This window comes from Acomys minous (assembly GCF_964271855.1).
Source record: "Acomys minous genome assembly, chromosome: 14".
Classification (NCBI taxonomy): domain Eukaryota; kingdom Metazoa; phylum Chordata; class Mammalia; order Rodentia; family Muridae; genus Acomys; species Acomys minous.
This window is the reverse complement of record NC_140496.1, coordinates 88083390-88103575: the sequence shown is the minus strand read 5'-3', so window position 1 is coordinate 88103575 and position 20186 is coordinate 88083390. Positions and strand designations below refer to the sequence as shown.

Genomic DNA, 20186 nt, shown 5'->3' with positions numbered 1-20186 from the left:
GATCTGGACTTTGCTAAAATTGTCCATAAACCCACTATCCACTATCCCCCAAGAAGCTGAGGAAACATCAACAGGAAATCAGAAGGCAGAAAGCAGTAGTGTGCTCCCTGCTTCCTGCTCCCTGCTTCAGTCAAAGTGACTTTGATGCTCTGTATGACTTAACCATGGCTCTCTGTGGGGTCCCAAGGTCCCAGTCTCCAGGAGCTACTGTTCCCTTCCCCTACTCTTTAAGTTCAAGGTTGATTACTCACTTCCTGCTTTTGTTGGTCTCTTAGCATCTTGCCATCCTTCTTCCTTCTTCCATGTGAAGATGAAGCAAGAGACAATATCCTGGGAACACGGAACACCTCACAATAGGCTGCCACTTGATCTTGGACTTCTTTCCCTCCAAAACTGTGAGAAAATAAATCTCTTTGTAAAGCATCCAAGCTCTGCTTGCCTATAGCAGTGGTAATCAGATAAGGCAAGTCACATGACTGGAGCCTTAATTTGAATAGATAGTGTTTTTTAAAGCTAGCTCTTTCTTTTTAACTGAATGTATTGGAATATGGGTGTTCATAGGGAAAATTGTGATAGAGATTCTAATCTGCAAAGTAAGGAATTAAGGGTTCACTATTCATAGCCCCTTGGTTAACATTTATCTGTAGTGTCTCCTGTAGTTACACCTCCTGAACTAGGTCGAGTTGTTTTCCCTATTCAATTTGTAATTTGGGAGGCTTAAAAAGAAATATTCTTCACTTGTTTTATGTTGCTAATATTACTTAAAGGGAAATAAAGTTGAATAGCTCAGCAGGCATGAAACATAGGTCACCAAGTAAAATATTTCATTTTGATTCAAAGTATTATACCTGGCGTGGTGGTGTGAATAGCAATGGCCCCCATCAGCTCACGCATCTGAATGCTCGGTCATTACTTGAAAAGGTTAGTAGGTGTGGCCTTGTTGGGAGAAGTATGTCACTGGAGATGGGCTCTGAGGTCAAGAGCCCAAGCCACACCTAGTTCTCTCCCTTGCTGCTGCCTGCAGATCTGGATGTAGAACACTATACTATTTCTCCAGCACCATGCCTGTCTGGGCGCCACCATGCTTCCTGCCATGATGACAATGGACTAAATCTCTAAAACTGCAAGACGATCCCAGTTAAATGCTCTCTTTCATCACAGTTGACATTGTTGTGGTATCTCTTCACAGCAACAGAACACTGATACAACACATAGGAATAGGTAAAATTATAAAACTCACGAAATGAATAAGTAGAATTAAATTTCACTTAAGTCAGTCAACAATGTATTGATTTATATAAAATCTAAAATAAAATATCACTCTCATTTCATTTCAAATATAATTTTGCTTTTGACTTATGCCGATGTCGTCTACAGTTATCCAATCAAGAACCAATGTTAACTTGTTAAAACCACACCTAACAGCAACATCTATATCTACATGTATGGCATGCTTTCTTCCTGTTAACATTTATGTTTCTATCATATGTGTGTGTGCAGACACATTGCACATTTTAGAAAAACTATTTAAAAGTTATAGTAAAAAGTAGAAATATTTCTCAGATTATAAAGCTGTTATAGCCCAAGAAAATGAAAACGGGCCCTTTGGAAATACCTTCTGTGTGCATTTGGCCTGACACTTTGCCTCTCAGAACTGCAATTTTCAGAGCTGTATTTCAAAACACATGTATTGGTGGGTTCATCTGCCTTTTCTGTAAATAATGGGGCAGGATCAGACTATGTCTGGTTCCTCCATCGTTGTGTACCCGGCACTTAGCCCAAGGCCCTCAATAACTGCTAGCTGATTGAGTGAGTCGGAACTGGGGAAGCACAAGTCTCGCGGTGGTTCTGGTGACAGGCCAGGTCCAGAACCCTAGGCTGCTCTTCGCACTTCAAATCTGGGAGAGGGTTAGCGATCATCGCACTTGCTGTACTTGTCTGGCAACCAAAGGACGTGAAGTCTGGGAAATGAAAGAACTTGTCACATACTATCATACTTTTGAAAAGCAACACATTTTGGGATTAATGATGACAATGAGGAAATGAGACTAAAAGAGAGAGATTTTAACCAAAAAAAGGCAAACTATTTTACTATTTGGCTTTAGCAGTTGGGAAAGGCCAACCCTACACAGGCAAAGGACAATCAGAGCTGGCTTCACAGTAGTATCTGCTCACTTGAGGTCCTGGCATAGGACCCTGTCACAGGGGATTAAAGGGACTTCCTCCTCTGTGCTCTGTCTCTCCTAGTGCTGTCCATCCGGTTGTGTCTAAGAGAAAAATAAGTGGTGCTTTTTCCCCCCAGAGACAGGGTTTCTCTGTGTAGCCCTGGCTGTCCTGAACTCACTTTGTAGATCAGACTGGCCCCAAATTCACAGCGATTTGCCTGCCTCTGTCTCACCGAGTGCTGGAATTAATGCCCTGTGTCATCGTGTCAGGCAAAACAGAGCTTTCTTGTCCTGAGTATCTGCACTGCCCTCCTCTTCCATATGCCCTCTGCTCAGGGTAGCACAGGCCAGGCAAAAAGCTATTTTTCCCTCAAAGAAATCTGTCAACAATTTAAAATTCACTTGCTAAACATGATATTTTGTACAAATGCACCAAAAAATGCTTAATACTCAACCCTCTTACTTCTGCCTGCATATTAACATGATTAGAAAAATATTTGTGGCTAGATATTCATCAGAAAGCAAACATTTATTCACCTAGCTGTTATTTCTAGAATCATTTCCCTATGCTTAAATAGAATTTGTTTCAATTCACAATAATTTCTATCTCTTTTCAAAGGAACTCTGCAGCAATGACAAAGCAGGCCTGACCGAGATGGCTCAGTGGTTAAGAGCAGTAGCCCCTCTTCTAGAGGACTGAGGTTCAGTTTCCAGCACCTGCATGGCATCTTGCAACTCCATGCAGTTCTGAAGGATATAATGCCCACATCTTGCCTCTGAGGGCACCATGCGTACATGCGGTTCACAGACATATATTCAGGCAAAGCAAACATACACATAAAATAAATAGTAAATGTAAAACAACAAAACAAATAATTTAAAATTTTTACAAATTGAGTTTCTGAATAACTGCCATATTAATGAGGAAACATCCAGAGACATAACATTCAAATATATATATTTTTTCAAGTAGCTTTCTAAACACATAGCCCACGGATTTCATATATGTAAATATGAAATATAAATATCCACATGTTCTATCATTTAGACTATTGTGCAGTTAGTTCTATTTTAGGGACAGGGTTGTTCACTATAAGCTGAGTGAGCTGCCAACTCACAATGCTTCTGCCTCAGCCTCCCAAGTAGCTGAATTACAAGCAGCTGCTACTTTTGAGTTTTACTATTGCATTTTTTTTTCTGCAAGTGAACTGTTTCTGGGTATTTTTATCTCCTAAACATTGCAAAAGTAAGATTCATTTTGCTAGATAAGGTTGTAGTTGGGGATATTTAGCATCCATTGTGATTTACTGTAATCACTTTATGTCCCTGAGTTTCTTTCTGAAATGGCAATGAGAGGGAAGAGTTGGCTCTACCAACTAAGACTATGAGTCAGGAGCTATTTCTACCAGGTAAAGTCATGGACTTGAATGAGGAAATGGCCTGAGGAGACTTAGGATATGAGCCAGGAAGGCCCTGCTATCTTTGTACTAGGAGCCATCCTGCTAACATCAATAAACAACTATAGGCCCACAGGAATGGTTATAAACCTCATTCAGAGCATGCCTGTCTAGCACCCTAGTGATGAATTGTCCTAGGGGATCCAGTGTTTCTTTCTCATTTCTCCTCAGCTCTCCTGTCTTGAGCATCTTGATTCCATGGGTTTTAGGAAGTGAACAAAAGTTGGCACCTGTCAAAACAGTATGGCAAAATGGCAACCTCAAAGAGCAGATGTCCTGGTCCTGATTGGCAGTGACAACAGGGAGAAGCACTGGGATTAACAGCATTATCTGAAGGGCAGTCTTAACACTGCCTCCACTGAGAGTGTTCCCAAGTAGGAGTGCTAGGATGAAGACCACACTTACTTACTCGTTTACTTTCAGTTCCACCTCAACACATATCCCATCACTGTGTTTCTCAGAGTTCTAGGCTCTTTTTATCACTGTGACTCTGTTCAGGTCTTCACTCTTGCAGTTCCTTTGCACATACCATCATAGATGTCTTCATGAAAGGTACTTTGTCCCTATGCCCTCCCTAAGGTTTACTGAAACAAATATTTGAACAAATGGAAAATTTCCAAAACCAATGATCTGAGTTTGGCTAGAAGGTTCAGTGGGTAACAGTACCTGATATGTGGGCCTACTTATAAATGTTTTTATTTCCTTAGATGAAGGGATAAGATGAGAACTGTACCCAAGCGTTACATATCTATTTCTATCTATCCCTAGCTTCTAGCCTTCGTACAATCTAATCTTCTACAAACCTGGACCTTGAAGGCTTCATCTTCCAGCCTCTGTCTCATAACCCAGGGTTAGAATGTTTTCAGCCTCCAGGACTTACTACTGAGTAAGCTCACCCTTTCTAGTTCTTTCTGAACTCTGGCTGGCTGGTTCAACTCAGCTGTTCTGGATCAAATTCCTCTCCAAGATGACTGATTAAATCCAGCTTCTGACTGGATTGTTCCACTTGGAAAAATTACCTCTGAACTCCACAAACTGAACCACACACTGACTGTACAAACTGAGTGGAACTGTACAAACTCAACTGCACCCAACTACACTCAACTGAACGGCACTGAACTCAACTCTCCTGTCTCTTTCTACACTGCTCTTGTGAGAATTGGATGTATCCTATCTCTGACTCGTTCTGTCATATTTTTCTCTGATTCATCACTTTGTCTGTCCCTCAATTAGACATGATTGTTTGGGACTAAAGGTATGTACTAAGGGTGTGTCTGTATTCCAGTCAGAGGGATTAAAGGCATGTCTGTATTCCATCTGGATCACATAGACCTAGAAGGTTTTTGGATGTGATCCCTTGCCAAAGCAGTCACATTACTAGATTAAAATTCCTCTACACCTAGTGACCTGAGTTCAACCCCTAGAACCCATGTAAAGGTTGGAAGACAGAACCAACTACACAAAGTTCTCCTCTGACCTTTACACACATGCTATGGCCTGTGTGCTGGTAAGCATACATCTCATGTATACACATACTCAATAGTTACAGAAATATTTTTAATCAATCTAGCTAAGTCTAGGACTTCAGCTCACTTGATAAAGAGTGCTTGCCTAGCATTCATGAGGCACTAAGTTAAATTTCCAATACTCCATACACTTGGTATGGTGACACATGCTTGTATGTCCAGCACTCTGAAGGTAGAGGTAGGAGAATTTAAAGTTCAGAGTCACTCTTGACTCAATGTAGCAAGCAAGCAAGCCTGACATCAACCTGGGCTGTGTGAAACACCAACTAGCTAGCTAACTTTAAAAAACATTATCATCTGAGGATAAAGAAATGTCTGATTTTCCAATGATTTCCTTCTTCTATTTTGTCCTATTTATTCACGTAAACACAATAAGCTTACTGAAAATATTTAATGAATCAAATAGCCTCTTTACTTTAAATCACAAATGTAACATTCAAATATTTATTAGCATTAGAAATATTTCTTTTTTCTTTTTGGGAGGGTTCAAGATGGGGTTTCTCTGCATAGCCTTGGCTGTCTTGGACTCGCTTTGCAGACCAGGCTGGCCATGAACTCACAGAAATCCACCTGCCTCTGCCTCCCCAAGTGCTAGGATTATAGGCGTGCACCACCAAACCCTGCTAGAAATATTTCTTGTTGACACTTCTAATACACCTTTTACATCCATATCTCTCTCATCTATAGGACTAGGCTTGGCCTCTTAGTGAAAGGTCTGCGTCTCTATGAGGATTCCCTAATAAATAAAGTAAGGAAAGTCCTGGGGCAAGGCTCAGAGAAAGACCAAGGATAACTCCCACCTCTGGCTCAGAGGCCTTGTACTGCTTTGGGCAAGACTCCCCCTGTCTTGATAAAACTTAGTCATCACATGTCTTGGTTTTCACTAGTTCAGAGCTGATCTGAGGCAAAGATGCTCTTGGGATAATCTTAGCATGCACACTCTTTTTTCTTATGCATATGCATATGCATGCATGTATGGTGTGTGTGTGCTTGTGTGTATGTATACTTATATGCATGTGAGCATAGATGTGTAGGGATACGTGATGAAAGGTGGAGGCCAGTTAGTATTGGAAGCCTTCCTCCATCACCCTCTACCTTATTGACTGAGGGTGAACTCAGTTGAACTCAGAGCTCATAACCAGCTTGATCCAGTGGGAATCCCCTTGTGCCAGACATAAGCACATTTAAGCACTGAGCAATCTCCACAGCCCCAGCTCTCACCTTTTACCTAGTCAGTTGACTGTGACTTTCAAGTTTTCTTTCTCTAGTACAAATGCCTTCAGAACCCCAAAACATAAAACAATGTCCTTTTCTCAGACTTTCACAGTGCTGTCAGCCGGAGAATGTGCAGAAGCCTTTGTGACAGTTTTATGCGATCACACAACAATGCCCGTGAGTCCATGTTAGCGGAGTTTACTGCATAAGGCTTTCTAGCCAGCTTATTATTAGCTATTATCTCCTCTTTTACAGTGGAAAGTGGATTGTCATGATATTACAGAGAATGTGTTTGTGGTGATAGAATAAAAACGTTCCTATCACTCCACCCTGCTAGATATGTACACAGCTCAGAATGAAGTATTTCCATTGAGTTGTGTTACAATTAATTCAGACACACATTTCCCATATGAATCTGTGAAAACACTCCACCACAGGGCGCAGTGGACAGAGAACCCTGCACAGGTCTTTGGAATGAGTCAAGCCAAAGTTATAAACTGCTTCTTGGCTAGCAACGTGCGTAACTGAACTTTACTGGGTTCCAGGTCCCTTCTCTGAATCCCAAAGGCCATCTGAACTGCCTGCAGTGTTGTTTTTCCTGCAAATGGACTGCAGGGTCTACTGAGGCCCCAAGTCCCCTTTTCCTCTCTACAAGGAGACGAGAGGTCAGGGGAGTGTATGCCTGACATTCCTGTTCAGTCAAATCCCTTTTCATCCCTCCCTGGAAGAATATGTCTTTCATAAGGAATCATAGCTGAATGTAGAATGAGACATCTTCAACGGAGAGCGCAGCATAGGAAACAATGGTCCTTGTTGTTGGCAGCCACTAAGTGATCCGTGAGTGTTTGACGCAAAGGATGCAAACCTAAGTCACTTCCATGGTGACTGATGCAGGGACATTGACGGTCCCACATGCTTCAAACTCAGAATACAAAGTAACATATAAGATTAATGTCAAACTGTATCAGAGACACTTTCTATAAAACTCTGGTTTTAAAACTTTCAGAAAATGTTTCCAACTGTATGCTCACAGAAACTAGTTCTCTACTATAATATGATAAGCGGCACTTATTTAAAATTTGATGCAATCATTTTAATATTTAACAGATTTCACAGTATATGATTTACTGGGAAAGGTAAAATGATTCAACTTTCATTTTAAAAAGTTATATTATTCAAGTATTATTTACTTGGGCTAGAAAATGTTATTTCAATGAAGCTCTTTGTTCCAGAGATGAAGTCTGCTCCTGACGAGATGGTCCTGGGATGTGCTAGTCAAGCCTACATTCCTTGACTCAGCTGAGGCCTCCAAAATGAGACAGGACAGGACTGAGCTCTGAGCTTTCACTCTGTTCAGGACAACAGTGGCAGCAGGAGCTGCCTCTCTTGGAGTGCTTTTGTTGCCCTTGGTCTTGATACAAAGCCCATCTGGCCTTGAATCAGCCCCCACCTCCCACGTGCTGGAATTACAGGCCCACAGGTGTGTACCACCACACATGACTGGCTTGATTTTCATTGATTTGGTTGTTGGTTTTGGTTTGCTTTTTGTCTTACCACATTGTCCACGGTGGTCTTGAGTGTCCAACCTCAAGTAGTCCTTCCTCTTCAACCTCCCAAGTATCTGAAACTAAAGGCCTATGTCACTGCCCAGCTTCTAGAAACTTCCTGAGCTAGGCCCTTTCTAGTTTTTAAAAATTTAAATAATTTATTCAGATTACATCTCAATTGTTATCCCCTCTCTTGTATCTTCCCATTCCCCCCTCTCTCCCTCTTTCACCCTATTCCTCTCCCCTAGGTCTGTAACAGAAGAGAACATATGATCACAGCCTATTAGGTCTCATCCTGGTAGCCTGCTTACCCTTCCTCTGAGTGCCACCAGGCAAGAAGACCATCAACGCTGGTGGATCTGACCCAAGGGTGTCTGCTCAAACTACTGTATCAATCAAGGACAATGCATGCAGTAAACTACAACCCCTATCCAGACCTAGCCAATGGACAGCACATTGTCCATACTTGTGTGGAGAGCAGAGGCTGATTGTGCCAGGAACTCTGGTCCCCCCTATTTGACTACTTCCCCTTGTTGGGGAGGCCTGGTGGCACTCAGAGGCCCTTTCTAGTTTACACAAGACTCATGGGGAAAATGTAAAATGGTCTCTGCACTTAGAGCTCTGAAGTTTTTCACAGCATCTCCATTAGGCTATGTCACAGGAAAGGGGTGCTTTGCCTTAAAATCATGGAAGGCTGACACATGGCTGAGTGGGGAAAGGACCTACCCAAAGGCCTGGTGACGTGAGTTTGAGCTCTGGGACCTGTAAGGTAGAAAGAGAGAACAGATTCCTGCAAATTGCCCTCTGACCTCCCCAGACGCAGGGCCCTGTCAGCAATGCTACTTACTTAAATTATGTTAATTAAGCAAAATAAGAATAAATAAATAAAACTACAGTTTGACAATTGTTCCTAACATAAGTACTAACCTATTATTCTTCACAAAATGTGTCATATCCTGTCATTTTAAAATACAAAATAAAAATCTTTGTTTAGCATTCAAATGTACAGAAATTTTTATTTCAACATTAGAAGTTCACATAATTAGTGGAAAGAAATGTATGAACTTAAATCTCAGTAGGGCTGGAGATGGTTTAGCAGTTAAGAGCACTTGCTACTCTTGCAGAGGACCTGGGTTCAGTTCTCAGTATCCACATAGTGGCTCACAACTGCTTGGAATTCCAGGGGATCTTATGCCCCCTTCTTGCCTCCTTGGGTACTAGACACTCATGTGGTACACAGACACATCAACATTCAGACATACAGGCATTTACATAAAATAAAAATATTAATCACTCATTTAGTTGTGAATTGTTTACAGATACAACAAATATCCCTCTTAATCTGTCTTGTTTCTGCCAATGTCCCCGAATGTGAACTTGTCTGTTGTAGTAATGTAAAATTTTCTGATACATCTCAGACATGGAAACATTGTCCAGGTCACAACAATGTTGAAGTTTCTTTCAGTTCTCTTCCCCCTCCAAAAAAACAGACTCCGTGGTTATACCAAATAAATCCAAAGCCAGGCAAGGTTGAGTATTTTTCTCTTGAGGGCTGCAGCCTCCTTTTGGGTGGTAATGTGACTAGACATGCATCCAAGGCCCAGGAGGATGAGAGCGATTGGTGGCCATGCCTAGAAGGGCCACGAGAACAGGCAGTTTGCAGACTAGATGTGGATCAAGTAGAGGAATTAGAAAAACACCGGCGAAAGAGTATGTAGCCCCAGAGGGAAAAGATGCCAGTTCCTGGAGACTCTTCTGTTTCAGGCACTAATTCCTCATGAGTCCTTTTTTTTTTTCCCTAGGACTTCCAGCTGTGTTGTTAAGTTGCTTATGTGTGATGTTTCCAATTTCTTTTTAAAGGCACTTAGTGCTATGAATTTTCCTCTTAGCACTGCTTTCAATGTATCCCACAAATTTGGGTATGTTGTTCCTTCATTTTCATTGAATTTTAGGAAGTCCTTAATTTCTTTCTTTATTTCTTCCCTGACCCAGGTGTCATGTAGCGGAGAGTTGTTTAGTTTCCACGTATGTGTAGGCTTTTTGTTATTTCTGTTGTTGTACTATCTTCCTCCTCCTGTGTTCCAAAATGAGCAGCTAAACAAGAAGGTTACCTTTAAGTAGCCAGCGTGAGCCCGCTTCGATCATACACACCTACAAACGAAGCCGCAGTGTGTTAAGACTACGTGTATAACGGCAGCCATTGCACGGGAATATTTGATGACGACATCTGCCTTGAAATACTTCCATCCAAGATTTGTGTTCACTCTTCTGAGACAGCCGACATTTAAGCTCCACATTAATTACACTATCAACTTAGATATATACTGCCTCCGAGAAAGTCAGGCCATCATATTCTGTAATTCAATTCCTTGGTTGAAAATGAGTTGTAAAATTTATGGCGCGCTTTCTACTTTCCCCTGTTCTCCAGTGTGAAGATGCTCCACTTTCCTTGATGAAGAATGACAGGCGTGGCACGGCTCTGCCTTCTCTTTGGCATTGATTAGCATTTACTGTCTTTTTAGGTTTTTTTCTCCCCTGCTGGTCTTCTGACAAACTCTGCTTGGCAAGCTCTGATGGCTGTAGCATTTCTGTCTGTCAAGTCTCAGCTAGTTTGGGGCCCAACTAGAAACTATTTCTGAGACATCACTAGTCCGTTTATCTTTCCACCCACGGGGCAAGGTAAAATAAAATGAATTGAGAGGGATACCGTACCTTCTTTTCCTGCTGCTATGATAAGACACCTTGACAAGAACAACAGGAGGGGAAGGGGTTAAATCTGGCTCAAAGTTCAAAGGTGTAGGCGATCATGTCAAGTTGGTAGGCGCTCAAAGCAACTGGTCTACAACACCCACAATCAGGAAGCAAAGACCGTGAATTCAGGCTTCCACTCAGCTCCCTTTCTCCTTTTATACAGTTCACAATCAAGGTGTGTGTGGTGTGGTGTGTGGATCTGACCTCCCACCTGACTTAGTGTAATCAAGAACTGCCCCCATCCCCACCCCCACCCCATGGGCATGCCAGGAGCCAGGTGACATCATTCTGCTGTGTTCACAATCCCCACAGCAGTACCAGAGGATATAAGAGTTTGTTTTGAAGGAAGCAGAGCCACGGGAGACTCGAGTTCCTGCACAGCCACTTGCAGAAGGTTGTTCAAGACAGCAGCCCAGCCTCTGACCTTTGCATTCGTGGAAAGAATTTTCACTGTGGGTCTGGGACAGTGTGTTGCAGAGGTAGGTAGCACCACCATTCCTAGTTCTGTGATACTAAACACGTCTTATAAACATGCAACAGTCTTCCCTGGTTTATAAGTAAAAAAGACGAATCAAAACTTTTTAAAAATTTGTGAGCAAAAACTATCTGTGACACAAAAAGAGGAGGAAGAGAAGGAGACTAAATACAACTCTATTTGAGATCTCTGGGGAGCACTTTACAATTGGTTATCTGGTGTCCCTGGCCATTTCGATTCTTCCAGCTAAATTCAAATAGAATCCAAAGAATATCAAATAAAGCCCTCCATTATCCTTTGCAAACTTATTTGAAAATGGATGAGAAATACTCAGAATTTAAATAACTGTGCCTGAAGCTTTTCTTTCCTTATGAGTTATGTTAGCTAAAAGAGTAATACTTTTGTTGTAAGGAGAAAACTAACATAAACATTTTGAATTGTTAAGTGTTAATGGATTTATTATATTTTAATGCTTATATATATTTAAATTACTATTTTTTATAGCTAAGCAGCTTTATGTTTTTGTTTTGAAAAAGGGTCTCATTATGTTGCCCAAGTTCTATTGAATTTGTCAACTCATGCGATTCTCTTATCCTCAGCTACTACAGTAGACTTATTTTACTTTATTTTAAAGATTTTTTGAAGAGAGTTGTGTGTGTGTGTGTGTGCGTGCGTGCGTGTGTGCATGTGTGTTGTGAGCCACCAGGCATGGGTGCTGGGAATAGAACTCAGTTCTCTGAAAGAGCAGCGAGCCCTCTTGGCTGCTGAGCCTCTCTCCATTCTCTCCACCCCTACAGTAGATCTGAATTTAACTCATTTTATCCAGTTACACAACTGTGTCATTTTTTTCAAATAATAGAAAATGGCCTCATGCCTTCAAAACATACTTTTTTGTCTAATTGTATCAAATGCTTCCAGGATTAAAACAAAGATTTAAAAAAAAACCCTTCATCTTTTTTCTTAACATTAATAAGAATTTCCCAATACTTCACCATCATATATAATATTCTTGTTCTTTGTTTGAGATTTGATTCTATCATGTTATAATCCATATCTATTCTGCAAATAATAAAAATAACTACTTTTAAAAATGAGGTCTCCATAGGTTGTTTCATGTTCTAAGGAGCTTGTCTTGGATGTAACTAAACAACTGGGCCCACAAGACTATCATGACTACGTCTGGCACCTGCCTTTTCTGAAGGATAAAGGGTGGTGACCACACTGTGCCTACACAGGGTCACCCAGCGCCCCTCTTCAGCAAACAGCTCACACATCCCCAGAGCGCAGGTGCAAAATGTAAAGAAAAACATTGTATGTGCAACTGCCTGGACATAATCATCTTATTCTATCTGGACCATCTCTGAGCCAACTATTATAGGCATGGTGTCCAGGGTCCCTCCAAGAGATTAACACGGAAAAGCCACGTAAAGGGTGTCAAATGTTATGGTTTATTACTCAGTGTATCTGCTTCTCTCTTAATACGGTTTACTTATGTGCAAGTCATTTTTCCAGCAATATAGGTCACATGGTCTCCTACCAGATCAATGTACAGACGCATCAGATACAGAAGTGTTAAAAAAAAAATGGGGTTGTTGGTGTGTTTTTCTGCTCCTTGTTGCTTTGGGTAAGGCACTAGAAGAAAGTTCAGCTAGGAGCTGCTTACTTTATATGCAGAAATAGAAGGAAGTGGAATATCTTGACATCTCAGGGCCTGCCATGTTGAAGAGCTACTTTTATGCCTCAAATGTTAATAGAGATAAAGAGATGGTCAAAGTCAGGGTGTTGAACCCCCCCCCCACACACACACAGCTTTTGTGTGTCTGCTGTCTGTAAAGATGAGAGAGGAAGGCACGGAGAGGAAGAAGCAAAGGACTAACGCTTAGGGACCAGGCCTAGGACCTATGTTAGCTGTGATTATCGGCAGAAGAAATGAACTGGGAGCAACTAGATCACAAGCTTGTGGGGGTTTAAAGAAGCCTAGTTGCCACAGAAACCATGAATCTGGCCTGAAAATGTCTGTCTTTGAATTCCTTAAAGCAACAAAGGCTCAAGCCTTCAAAACTGTGCCAGTTGAAAGGGAGCTGTGAGTCCCTAATGAGGGCATACATCCAACAGTGATCTCTGATGTGGCTGGGCATGGCTGTGGGCAACGTGGATCCAAGGAAGCAAGCTGACCACACTGCCTGACCAAGGCTCTTCTTCTACTGCCAGAACAGGCACAGATTTCTTACTGATGGGGGCGGGGGTGACTGTGTGGCAGCAGCTGTGTGATCTCTCCCCTTCACAGACCTTTTGACAGCAGTAAACCAACCGCACTGCGGCTGGGCTGGGGGAGCGGTAGTTTGTTCACTGGTTTGCATCACAGGGTCGCATCAGACCCTGAGGGAGAAAAAGGAAGGCGCTGGACACCCACCTATACCTCCTGTGCCTCTCTCTCTCACCTCAGTCTTAGTTCAAAACCCACCTCTCCAGAGGGTGCCAAATCACAGCAACTAAAAGCACGCCCATTTAAGCCTCCTGCCAGTCATTGTGCTGAGCAGCGTGGGGGTATAGTGACAAGATAGGTAGCATCTTCGGCTTCCCGTTAGCTAGAGAGACCTAATGTGGCAGAGAGGCAAGGACAACACAGTTCACCAAGAGCTGCTCTCGGGACTATGTAATATTATAGAAGTCCATATCACAGGAGAAAGGAGGAAAATCTAAGCATGGACCCAAAAGTGTAAAAATGGAGACTGTTCAAGTGAAAAAGGAAGATGGAGTGTTTTCTTGGCCAAAACCGATCTCCATCAGAGGAGTGTACAGATAGCCAGGTTATTTCCATCTTTTGTTCTCTCTTTTCCGTATTTATTTTCTAGCCTATAGGTTAACTCAAATATCCAGTGTGTTGAAGCTTATTTGGAAACCCAACACTGGAGCCAGTAAGCAATGAAAGCCACTAAGGAGTGGCTGGTGTGGCCTGGAAGCAAGCCTACACTACATTTACAAAGGTTTGATTTTCTGCAGAAAAAAAATATTTTGACTCTTACATTTTTTTGGATTTCATTAGAAGCATCTGAAATGGATGACACCAAGCTGTTTGCCTAAAACAATGTCCCAAGCCTGAACTGGCATGGATACTTTCTGAGATTAAAATAGAAACTTGTTTTGCTAACAGAAACAACTTGGAAATCAAAGAGACGTTTAAGTTGGAACCATCATTTTTCCTTCTCTTCGCAGAAAATTCCTATTTTTACACAAGCTGTTAAGTCAGGACAGTGAAGCCACGCTGACACAGAGCTTTTCATTAACAATTTGAAGCAAGATGAGTGGGGAGTGACATTTGTAATGTAGTGAATTCTTACAACAAACATTTGTAAGCACCTATTATGTGCCAGGCAATGTTGTAGGCACTAAACAAAGATAACTATTCTTGTAGGGTGTACTTTATATCAGAAAGATTCTCTCTCTCTCTCTCTCTCTCTCTCTCTCTCTCTCTCTCTCTCTCTATATATATATATATATATATATATATATATATATATACACACACACATACACACACACACACACACACACACACACACACACACACACACACAGTAGAATGGAGAAAAAACAAAGTATAATGGGAAGTGACACCAGAGGGGTAGATAAGGGTTTTAAATAGTATCCATATCTAGCTCTTTGGGTGAATTTTGAGCAACGAAGTGAGACAGCCAATGTCTTTCATGCGCAGGTATGCCTAGAAAGTGCCAGAAAGCCATGGGTTGAGGAGAGAGGGGACAGGACAGTCAGCTTTTGGGGGTGTGGCTTTTTAAAAGATTTATTTATTTATCATATACATAGTGTTTTGCCTACATATACACCAGACGAGGACACCAGATCTCATTATAGATGGCTGTAAGCTATAAATCATGTGGGGGTATGGTTTAAGGAGAGGAATTATTTAAGTTTGAATAAATGTTTTATGAGAATCGTATATTTTCAGTTCTTTGGTACAATGCTTTTCACTCAGTAACAATAGCGTAGTAAGCACTTCAAACAGTCCCTCAGAGTCCCCTGAAGACCAGCTACACCACAAGCCGGCTAAGTGCTGACTCCTCTTCCTTGAGCGCTGGGTGGGGAAAGGGGGAGGGGAGGAACGGGGAGAGGGCTGGGGGCACCTGCTCTACCCACTGGAGCTGCAGGAGGCAGGCACAGTCTCCAAAATCCGACTTGAGAGCCAAACCTCCTTTTTTCAGGGCTATGCAAGCTCTAAAGGAGAAGCAATCTGAGTCTGTTTTCCTTATCAGTCCAAGAGCCTCCCCTTATAGGTGCGGAAAACTTGGGTTTTCCCTTGGGGGGCGGACTGTCTTGGGGATCCCTGAAGAGCGCTTACCTCCCCTAAACTCCCACATCCCCAGTCTCAGCCTCCAGCGGTTGGGCTCACCCTTTCAGGCAGGACCCCTAGCTAGCCTTTTCCCAGCTGTCCTGGGAACTTTTCTCGCAGCCCGGGGCAAGCGCCTCCCGTGGCGAAAGCTGCTTGTGCGCGGCGTCCCCGCCCCCTACTCTCCCCAGCCCCGGGGGCCCGTGGAGGGCGAGCCCCGGCGCGCGCCTAGGGCACCAGGGCGGCTGGGCAGGGAGGGTGGCGGGCTGCGCGGCGCGTCCCTCCCGCCTCGCCCCTCCCCGCGGGCGGTGCGGCTCCTGCCGCAGCACCTCCCCTCGCCGGGAGGGAGCCAGAGGGGCTCTGCCAGCCCGCCGCAGACCTGCCCGGCTGCGCGCCGCGCCCTGTGCGTCCCAGCAGCTGCGGGTACCGCGCCGAAGGCGGCCGGGAAATCCCGGGACGCACTACTCCTAGAACCCTCAGCGACCCCGCGCCCTGGCCTGCCGGCATGGCTGTGCTCCTGGCGGCGGTACTCGCGTCTTCGCTCTACCTGCAGGCGGCCGCCAACTTCGACGGGAGGTGAGGAGGGTCCGGGGTGCCCTTTCTTTCCAGCAGGGACCTCCGGTCGCGCCGCCCGCCTCGGGGCTGGTAAAGGAGAGGCTCTTGCCTCGTGTGCGGTGAGCGCGGGCCGGCACCGGGACACAGGTGAGGCGCGGGGCGTCCCTGAAGCCCGCTGCCAGTGCTCAGGGTGGACTGTGTCCGGAGGGGAAACTTGCAGGTGACCGGGCGGCTCGATAAAGGATGGAAGTAAGGACGGGACTTGGAAACAAGGGGCACCTGAGGGGCTCCTTGCCTGGTTTCTGGTGGGGACAGAAGCTCAACGTAAGGACAGAGAGGGGGCGCACGGCGTCTGTATGGGGTGGGGACCACGCGGCACCGCTTAGACCTTGCCAGCTTGACTGCTGCCTGCTCTGACAGGTCCCAACAACCTCCCACAGGGTCTCTGTTGTCACTCAGTAAGTCCCAGCGGAGGCTGCGCAGCTCACGCTCTCCCGCAGAGCCCGGGCTCTGCGTGAGGGTCGTTCCCCTCTGTCCCTGCTGAAGGCCTCAGCTGGACAGGTTTCCCGCTGGCTCACACAGCCACCTACCCATGTCCCCACCCCTCAGAGCCTGTCCCTGTGCTGCCTTGAAGATGCCGCACCTGTTTTACCTGCAATCTTGGAACGAATCAATTCCAGGATTGATTGGCTTTCCTGTCCCTGGAGGGGACGGGAAGGGAAGCCACGGAGCTAGGAAGAGAAAAGGCACAGCTCCAGGTCCACCACCTGATCGGAGGAAATAGAAAGTTGGGGGTTATTGTGTACTTTGGGCCTGAGGGCAAAGCGAAGATGAATTTAAAAGATAAAGAGTTTAAGGAAAAGTGGAGAGCAGCCAGAGGCTAAGCCTTTTATTTTTCAAAAGCAATTCTTTGCCCACATTTGGATTTGTGGTGCATTACTTTGAGGCACACACATTCACAAGAAACACACACACACACACACACACACACACACACACACACACACACACACACACACGTAATGTACAATAGCTTTTAAAAGGCGTCCAGAACAGCCTATTTACAGGAATAAAGTCTGATAAGTGTGAATCTAAAACAGGACAGCAATCACCCGTGTGTGATCTGATGCACACATCTGCATCTTAAACTTTCAGTCTCTTTGGGTATACTTTACATTAGTGAAATAATATGAATTGCTGATGCACGCAGCTTATAAAACACAAGGACACTTGATATGCTCGCCACGGTCAGTATTCCTTGGTTTCACGCGTCTCTTATAGTAAGGCAGCGGTGAGAGGGGGCGCTTGTATCCAAAAGAGCTTTGTTGCATTTCATTTTTCAATAACCTCTCCTTGCCCTTTTCCTGATCTGCCGTTTATCCGAGTCAGAAATTCTTTCCACTTTGACAGATTCTCTGTTATTCAGCACTTTTCAGCTTATGGTGCGTTAATCAAAACTGTCCCCCCCCCCATCAGCTGTGAGTCTGGGGAGTCTGTGTTATTTCAGGGTTTTAGAAACCACCCGTAGCATTGTGGCCTGAGAGATTTCTTGGTTTCAGCTAGCACTGCCTCTTCTCCTTACTCCTGTGTACTGGGTGTGTTACCTTTACAAGTAGAAATTAGGTCATTGCAAAGCTATTACTGAGAAGGTGTCTTACCTTTAAATTCCTGCAGACATTGGGAGTTCGTAGAAAATTGCTGGGTGTGGTTTAAGTGTTTTTTTTTTCTGAATAAAACAAAGAGACAAATATTTTAAATCTCAGGTTTCTTTCTTTATTTAATTTTTTTGTTTGTTTGTTTGTTTGGTAGGTGGCCCAGGCAAATAGTCTCTTCGATTGGCCTATGTCGTTATGGCAGCAGGATTGACTGCTGCTGGGGCTGGGCTCGACAGTCCTGGGGACAGTGTCAACGTGAGTATCAGGTCTGGAGGCTCCGGTTCCCTTTGTGGCTGGGGTGTGTCTTTTGGCCATGGTAGCCTCTGCACTTTGGAGGGCTTGCCATTACTGAGCAAGTCTTCGCTGTGCAAGTCTGACCCAAATCTTTATTCTGCCGCTTTCCAACCAGAAACCCCCTATGTTATGGTGCCAGCTTTGCCACTCACTGAGAGCCACCTACTGTGTTGTTCACTTATTTATTTTATTATTTTATTTGTATGGGTGCTTTGCTAGCGTATATGTATGTGAACCACTTGAGTACCTGGTGCCGGAGGGTGCCCTGGCACTGGAGTTACAGATGTTTGTGAGCCACCATGTGGGTGCTCGGAATTGAACCCGGGTCCTCTGGAAGAGCAGCTAGTGCTCTTAACCACTGAGCCATCTCTTTCTTTAGCCCTGTGCTGCAATTTAAGATTTTGTCCTCAGTTCCTTCCACTCCAGGCTTGTTCCTTCCTTTGCTCTAAGCTCTAAGATGAGGATGAGATAATTAGTCTAGACAGTATTTACACTAAATAAGCTTGGAACTTAAGAGTTCCTGTAAAGTCTTCACCAGAGCTGTTGTGTAAAGTGGCACATTTGCCATTTTCAAGTCTTTTTTATCAAGGGAAGTTGCACTGATATCTACATGGGCCAGCCAATGGGGCCATAGGAAACATCTGGAAAACATCATTTGTAAATTCCATAATTGATCAAAGTCATATATAGTTAAGTTCTAAATCAGAACACTGATTTCTATTTTATTCTTGATCAAAATAGACACTTCTGTATATGATTAAAAAAAATCCTAGTCATAAACAAAAATTTGAGTAGTTTAGCACATGTCTCAGATTTCACTTAGATCTGCATCTCAAAAATGTGTCCCGGTCTTCCTGTTTTTCCTCTCTCCCTCCAAAAAGAGACACATCCCACCCCCAAATGATCAAGTAGATTTCTGAAGCATCTGTTGAACATAACATCTGGTAAGATGGGGAGAACTGAGTGGGGCTCCACATTGGGACATCTGCCTCATCAGTCATGAGGTGTCATGGAGAAGGGTGATCAGGAAGGCCAGAGGGAGTGAAGAAGCCCGGCAGAATGAGGCGTCGAGACGATGAGGAGTCCCATCGGCCATTATCAATAACACGCTGATGTTTAAGAAAAGTGGTTGACTAACGGACACCTGGGCTGTTGTCTCTGGTTGAGGACAGACAGGTGAAGAGAACTAGTACTTGGTTTCCTGTCACTTGTAAGCGCTGGCCCCTTACTCATTTGGGCCTTTGCTTCCTGGTGAAGAGAGATGGGGCTTCCAGCACATGGAAGGACAACACTGTCCGGCTTCCACTGGCTGGTCAGTGTTGGTTCCGAGGGAAGAAGGCAGCTGGTAGAATGTAGCCTTGTGCCACATACATGGCAGGTGTTAGAAGTGCTGGCAGGCAGAGGCTCGCACGTAATCAAGGCTAGTGAGGCACCATGCTTAGTTACCAGAAGGTAAAGAGAGAATGAAACAATGAAATAATTCCACCCCAGATGAAACCACCTGTCAGCCTCAGTGCAGGAAGGAGCTCCTTCTCCTTCTCCTCTGCTGTAACTTTCAGGAAACTGGCGAATTGAACACCGAAGGGCCCTGAGGTCCCAGCAGTCACCCAGCCCTACCCAGGCCAAGGAGGCGTGCACTGGCAGAACGCCACGTGCAGCAGCGGGCCACACCTTCACACCTGCCCTGCGGGCAGAGATTAGGAGAATGTAGGTTCGATGCCAGGTGTGTTGAAAGAATTCTAGGGTGAAAACTCCTGGGCTCTCGAGAGGTCCTGCTGTGGAATTCCCCAAGCAACACCAGGAGCTGTTTTATTTTCCTGACCCAAGTAATTAAAATTTCTCAAGTATGTACTCGCTTGGCAGACTCTAAAGCTGAACAAGTGCGGAGGCCTTTTCAAGTCACCGCGGCATTATGAGTGTAGCAGAGATTTCCCTGACTTTTTTTTCTCCTGTGCCTTTTCTAACAGATTGGGGACACTGTCATTTTCTTTTCTTTCTTTTTATTTTATTAATTTATTCTTATTACATCTCAATGGTTATCCCATCCCTTATATCCTCCCATTCCTGCCTCCCTCCCAGACACTGTCATTTTCAAAACTTCCTCTTGTTTCTAAAAGAAGGCATTTAGTGGCATTCAGTATGTCACTTTCCCCCCTTATTTCTGAGGATGTGAGGAAAGTGCAGTGTAGAAATCGAAGGTT

The 20186-nt window shown here is 44.1% G+C and overlaps 2 protein-coding genes and 1 long non-coding RNA gene across 6 annotated transcripts in view; all 3 read left to right on the top strand.

The window, feature by feature from the left end:
- GSTCD (glutathione S-transferase C-terminal domain containing) overlaps positions 1–2270 on the top strand; it is a 101153-nt gene extending 98883 nt beyond the window's left edge. Inside the window, exon 14 of the transcript XR_014774058.1 lies at positions 276–2270. The gene's annotated coding sequence lies outside the window, so the exon portion shown is untranslated. The remainder of the gene's footprint in view (positions 1–275) is intronic.
- Positions 2271–2830: 560 nt separating this feature from the next.
- LOC311582267 lies at positions 2831–8863 on the top strand. The gene is made up of 3 exons (XR_014774059.1): positions 2831–4508; positions 6466–6540; positions 7596–8863. It is a non-coding gene; the product is annotated as an uncharacterized lncRNA (long non-coding RNA).
- A 6849-nt stretch (positions 8864–15712) lies between these two features.
- The window catches only part of NPNT (nephronectin), a 64467-nt gene continuing 59993 nt past the window's right edge, over positions 15713–20186 (top strand). The window contains exons 1-2 of one of the 4 annotated variants that reach the window (XM_084756246.1): positions 15713–16057; positions 17846–17946. In XM_084756246.1, coding sequence (XP_084612372.1) covers positions 15987–16057; positions 17846–17946 — 172 coding nt within the window. In that variant the 5' untranslated portion in view covers positions 15713–15986. The remainder of the gene's footprint in view (positions 16058–17845; positions 17947–20186) is intronic. The other 3 variants (XM_084756247.1, XM_084756248.1, XM_084756249.1) reach the window with 3 other exon arrangements.